Here is a 6,085-nt window from a genome sequence, read left to right as displayed (position 1 = left end):
GTTCTCCCTGTATTCCATGAGATCTAAACTTGCGAACGCTAGAAGATCTTAAACTAAAGAAATTGTACTTATTGAGGCAAGTGGGGAGTAATGCATCACATTCCTGGTAAATAGTGGAAGATCTTTGTGGAGTTAGGGGATGATTGAGTTGTTGCAGAATTCCCTGCATCTGATCTGGTCTTGTGGCATGGTGTATATGGTTAGATACCAAAAAAACTGCAGATGCTGCAATCCAAGGTAGACAAGAGGAGGCAGGAAGAACACAGTAAGCTAGGCAGCATCAGGAGGTGGAAAAGTTGATGTTTCGTATATGGTGCCTGTTTCAAGTTTCTGCATGGAGAAGGGTGATTCACAGATGTTCATAGTGCCTTTGAATGTTTTGGAGAGGTGGTTAAACTTTCTTTTATGGATTGCTTAATACTTGTGTGGCATGAACATTACTGTCTTATCTGTCCATTCAAACTTGTCCCTATTTGACAAAATATTAATTTGAACATTAACTCTGCTTTTTTTCTCGACAGATGCTGCCTGACTTGCCTAATATTTCCAACAGTTTCTGTTTATATTTCACTTAAAATCCTCTGGGAATATATTTCAAATCTTTTCAAGCATTTGTTGTGGGAAAATAAAAGTATAACGCCGAGACAATTAATTTACTCATAGAAAATGATAGGCACTTAAGAGCAGGGAAATTTGACTGCTTTTGGAGATAAACAGGAAAACCGCAAAGGCATAACGGTAATGTTAATATAAAACAAAGAACTGCAATCGCCCGAAATCTGAACCGAAAACAAAAATTGCTGCAGAAACTTAGCAGGTCCGGCAACATCTGTAGAGAGAAAGCAGTGTCAACATTTCCCGAGATGATGTTCCAAAGTAGTAATGTTATTTATTTTCCATTTCTTTGGAGTAATAAATGCGCAGATGTTTCTCCATGACGGTAGTCGGTTTGGCCTGATTTTTAGGGAGAAAGATAGAAGTTGACCTCCCCCAGTTAGGGGGAAAGAAAGAGAGTACTGCGTTTGCGCGGTGAGTCGCGCTGGATTGTGGGATACCGCGGAGCCTGCCCGTTGTTATTGAAGGTCTCGGACGAAGACCCGGGAGTTTTTAACGCCGATTAATTAATCTGTAAATTGTCATATATACTTTATTTTCTTCTGTATTTTTAATGTCTTAGGTTCAAGAAAACGTCGTTGAAAAAGTAGGATCGAGAAAATAATTACTTTTTTTTGAAAAATCATTTGTTAAAAAAAACGTGAAATGGCCACAGACGTCATTCAAGTGACCAATGTTTCGCCGAGCGCCACCTCGGAGCAGATGAAAACTCTGTTCGGGTTTCTGGGCAAAATCGACGAGTTGCGGCTCTTCCCTTCAGAGTGAGTAACTCCAAACTTCCAAACAGGCCTGTGGCCTAGCCCGCGCCAGATCTGATGCGGAGCTTTTTAAACCTTGAGTGAAAGTGAATTTCCCTATACGGCGCATGTTTCAAGAGCGTGCGTCTCGAAATAATACTTGCGTGATTATTTTTTAAAATTTCGTTGTAAACGGTTAAGGAGTAGTATTTTCACTATTGTGTGGTATTTGGATTCGCTGCCATCTCATACGCACCATCCCCATTACGCTCACCACATGTTCGAAGCTGCTTTTATCAGGATTCACATCGATGGCGCCCTAGTAATTATAACAAAACACAATAAAATGTGAAAGTTCTTGTTGCAAAGGTTGTTTATTTGAAGGTACCAAAGCTGTGGAGGTTTTATCACACCCGGGTAAAATGGCCGCCCATGTAAAGCTTTCCCTCGCCCCCTCAGACGATCATTATTGTTTTCGATTGTTATTGTTGTACGATGTAGTGACACAGCTACGAGTTGTAATAACTCCTAAATGGTTGAGCAGTGTTTTGAATAAAATTGGCCACGTTTAGTGAAAAAATTAGCGAGAGCAGTTCAAAAGCAGACGCAAGTGTCGTAAGGCCCTACTCCTCGTGTTTCTTAAATGTGGGTAGGTAAATGGTCTATTGCAGCAAAAGTGGGCGTATGACAAAACAAATGCAATGAAATTTTCATTTTCTCACAAAGCCGTTAGTCATTGACCCAATTTGTAATTTCGGCTGAAAAACAGACTGAATTACAAAATTAATCGTGTTTTTAAAAAAAATTCACATGATTTGAAAGGAACGTACATGTGTAAAGGTTCTGAACATTAAGCTGTTATCCTCTTTCAAAAATTTTGCTTGAAACTTAGTCGTACTTGTACAGTCTTTATTTATAATGTATATATTTCTCTCGTTCGACTGTGAGCCTCGGTTGTTAAATCTGCATTATTGCGAGGGTGAAGAGTCGCCTGTAACATTTTAATTACGTTGCTTAATTATCTTTCAGGTATCTTCTGTTTGTCTTTTTAGCTAAAGATGTACGTGGGTGCTTTAAACCTGAAGAACTTTGGGTACAGATTGACTTAAGAATTTTGAGGTCGTTATATATAAGATGCTGCTGGGGTTTCACTGAAATGTATTTACAACCACAGCATGTTAATCCATCCAGACCCATGTTACGTCAGAGGGGGACTTTTGCTTCCAGATTTACTTGGAGCTACGCTGGCAGTATACCCTTTTCAGGAGTATTCTGCTCTTTACACTCCATTCTGTCTTGTAGTTCCTATAGTTTCAATTATTATTTTGGTTAAATTTGAAGTGGCTTGAATTATCATAGCTATTTTCTAATTTTTGATATCAAAAGTATACCTTATAAATCAGCCAACGTATTAACTAATGCTTTTTATGTTTAACAGTTACTTGCTGGATAATGGTTTTCTGGAAGTTTTTTTGTGAACAAAGATGACTTACCAAAGTCCAGAGGACAGCACTGCAGGGAAGAATAAAATATCACAATGCTGATAAAATGCTAATATTTAGTCTGAAGTGTCTGATTTGGAAAGGAGAATAGGATATTTTATAGTTCTGAGATTATGTAAGTGATAAGATTGGAACACAATCCTGGGGGAGGGTCTTGGCAGGATGTTTATGGAAAGTATGTTTCCTCTTCTGAGAATCTGGAACTAATGGTCAATTTTTAAAAATAAGAGGTAGCCCTTTTAAAGATCTTTTTCCCCCCCCACAGTCATGAGTCTTTAGAACATTTCCTCAAAATGTATTGGAAGCAGAGTATTTGAATATTTTTAAGATAAAGGTTGATAAATTTCAGATGAGTAAGGTGTGAAAGATTATGGGGATTTGGAGTAAATTGACCAGCCAAGCTCTTGTTGAATGGTGGAGAATTGACTTCTGAGTTTGGATGTTCATATTACACTGTCTTGATTTTGATATTGATACAAGGGGCGGAAGCTTAAATGGAATTAGGCTTTCAAGGCTGAGCTTTCAATGTCAAATAAGTGGTTGTGAATTTAATCTCTTCTGAAAATGGTTTATACATAATTCCATTGCAGAAGTGGCATACTGTTCACAAACTGTCCACTATCCTACTGATAATTCAAGTATGATCAACACTTACAATGTAAAACTGCACATTACAGTTTATGACTTGTGTAAACAGTTCTCTGGCAATATAAACAGGCCTCCTAGTATTAATGGAACTGGTATAAATTGCCCATGTTTGTCGACTATTTTCTCCCTTCCTGGATAAGTTTTGTTTTTAGTCTTTTCATCTTTTATTTTTAATAATGTCTCTTTCTCTGCTTTCCTTCAGTTGCATAGACTTCTCCCCTTGCACTCCAGAAAAACAGATCATTAAATTGCTGGGCTTTCATCACCAGTACACCTAGAGAAATGCTAGTTCAGAAGGTTACAAAAGAATAGAAGAGAGTGTGCTATAAAATAACAGATGGACTAAACTGGGGGACCACATACAATGAGATGTTAATGTATTGTGAGGTAAAGGAAATTAGTTTTGAGGGGTTTTGTAAAATGCACTCGCTACTTCAGATCAAAAAAATTAAATGATGGCAAATTAATACGAAGGTGGATTTGGAAATAGCTCAAAGCAGACTATTTCATGGGGTTAGGTGGAGGGTTGGAAAGCATTCTGCTTTCGGTTTTTCTGGATATTTACAGGGAAAGGTTTTTAAGCTGGTAATATGGTTTGCAGCTCAGAAGTTGGCCAAAGTAAACGATGTGCACTTGCACTTGAAGGAGAGTGAACATTATTTATCATGTGGACAGGTGAGTGAAGCTTAATCTTGCTTGGAATCTTGAGGAACAGAAGTTGGAATTTTGTCTAGTTTTAAGCTAGTGCAAAAATTAATGATTGGCCTCCTTGTCTTATTGCAAGAGTAAACTGATTAGCTTGAACAAGTAGCCAAAAGATGACTTGGGCTTTCATGGTTGAGAGAATAAAAGAAAACTTTACCTCTGAGAATAGCCTGGAGGTAAGGATGTGGTCCTGATGGCAGAAAATAATTTTGATTTGTCTTGTAAGAACCCTTGAGGCAAGGGAGATGCAGACCTGTCTACACATAGTTATAAGTTATACTGTTAACTTAATTGTATTTTTGTTTAATTTGTTCAATATAATTAGTCTTTAAATGAAATCTTATGGCATAGTTTTATTTGTTAAAAGGTGGTGTTTGAATTTCTTTTTGAATATTTACAGTCTTTGGGCAGTAACACCACCTGCCCCGTTCTTAAATTGCTGCTTTGTTTTCCAGCTACACTGTTTAGGTTATTATAGCCTGCTACTTAAGTTTCAATTTATCTTGTGGTCTTCTTTCTAAATGTGTAAGTACTTCAACCCAGTACTTTTTTTCTATATCCTGTGTATGAAATCGTTAATCTGACAACATATCTCATCCTCTTATAAGAGCTAATCATACATTTACAACACAACATTTATATTTCAGAAGCAATCCCTTCATACAGAATGCTTCGGGATGTCCCTAAGACTTGAAGAATTACGTTAATATTTCAGTATAAACAATCGTGCATTAATGTAATACTGTAACCTATTGAATGACTCACTAAATGGCAGTTTGGTGTCGGTGTAAAGGCCATTGGTCTTTTGCAAATCTCTGCAAGTTTAAAACTCAGCATGGACTTAGCTCATTGAAAGCTGATACTTATTAACTCTTTCCAAACCCCAACCCATGTGCATGGTCAATAATATTGCACTCAGTGTCCAATAAAGCATGGCTTGGTTTTGATTGGCTTTTGAGGATGGTGGTCATCTATTGATGGTTCATTATCTTGTAACTAATTATTATCTAAAACATCAATTACTTCTGGGAACTATTCTATGTGCTGTTGACACACACCTGGCTTTCTCTCTCTTTCTATCCTGCCCCCCACCCACCTCTATAGCTTTCCTTTGTGACATTGTCAAACTTTGACTTAACTAAAATAACACGGCGGTGTAATGTGTTTTTGATGTTAACCTATTTGAAGTTAAAGGTATCATGTCAATATTGCCTAACAAATGAACTCTGGACTCCTTGTCAAGTGAGGTTGTCTTACAGAACTCATATTAAGATGGACTTCTGTTTGACAAGCAGATTGCTTCTAACAAAAACACAATGTGGGCAGGCATTGCCATGAAATTCTTCACTGTCTCCTAGACTTTGGTCCACCTGTGATCTGTTAAAGTCTTCAAGCTTATGGTGTACAGGGCAGCAAACTAACCTGTTCTACTGAATATCTCAGATGTGTAATATGCAGCTAAAACCTCTAGTGAAATATTTTTGGCGATGCTTGCACAATATCCCGCGAATCCAGTGGCAAGATAGATGCTCCAATATTAGTGCCTTCTCTCTGGCATTGAGACACTGGTTACTGTTGATTAGCTGGTTGGGTAGGCTACATTGTTATCGGTGTGTCTGACACGAGACTTCCATAACAAACTCTTTATTCTGATCTTTGCCACAGTAGGCAGTTACCAGAAGGGCAAAGGAAAATATTCAAGGGCATGTCAAAGTCTCCCTGAAAACAATAGAATGTCCCCACTGGCTCGTCAGAATCACTTGCCCAAACTGGAGAAGTAGTATCTGCAAAATGCTAACCATTAAAGCATCTCTGTGTGGAGGCCGAGCAAAAGGAATGTGTGCAAATTGGAGCATCCCAACCACCTGACTCAAAAGT

General features: G+C 38.0%; 1 protein-coding gene across 2 annotated transcripts in view; it reads left to right on the top strand.

Moving 5' to 3' along the window:
- Positions 1-1,033: 1,033 nt before the first annotated feature.
- srsf11 (serine and arginine rich splicing factor 11) overlaps positions 1,034-6,085 on the top strand; it is a 30,342-nt gene continuing 25,290 nt past the window's right edge. The window contains exons 1-2 of one of the 2 annotated variants that reach the window (XM_043699335.1): positions 1,034-1,082; positions 1,178-1,376. In XM_043699335.1, coding sequence (XP_043555270.1) covers positions 1,261-1,376 — 116 coding nt within the window. In that variant the 5' untranslated portion in view covers positions 1,034-1,082; positions 1,178-1,260. Of the gene's footprint in view, positions 1,377-6,085 lie in introns of both variants that reach the window. The other variant, XM_043699334.1, reaches the window with a different exon arrangement.

This window comes from Chiloscyllium plagiosum, chromosome 11, assembly GCF_004010195.1.
Source record: "Chiloscyllium plagiosum isolate BGI_BamShark_2017 chromosome 11, ASM401019v2, whole genome shotgun sequence".
NCBI classification, from domain to species: domain Eukaryota; kingdom Metazoa; phylum Chordata; class Chondrichthyes; order Orectolobiformes; family Hemiscylliidae; genus Chiloscyllium; species Chiloscyllium plagiosum.
Note: the sequence above shows the minus strand (reverse complement) of the source record. Positions and strands in the feature narration are given on the sequence as shown.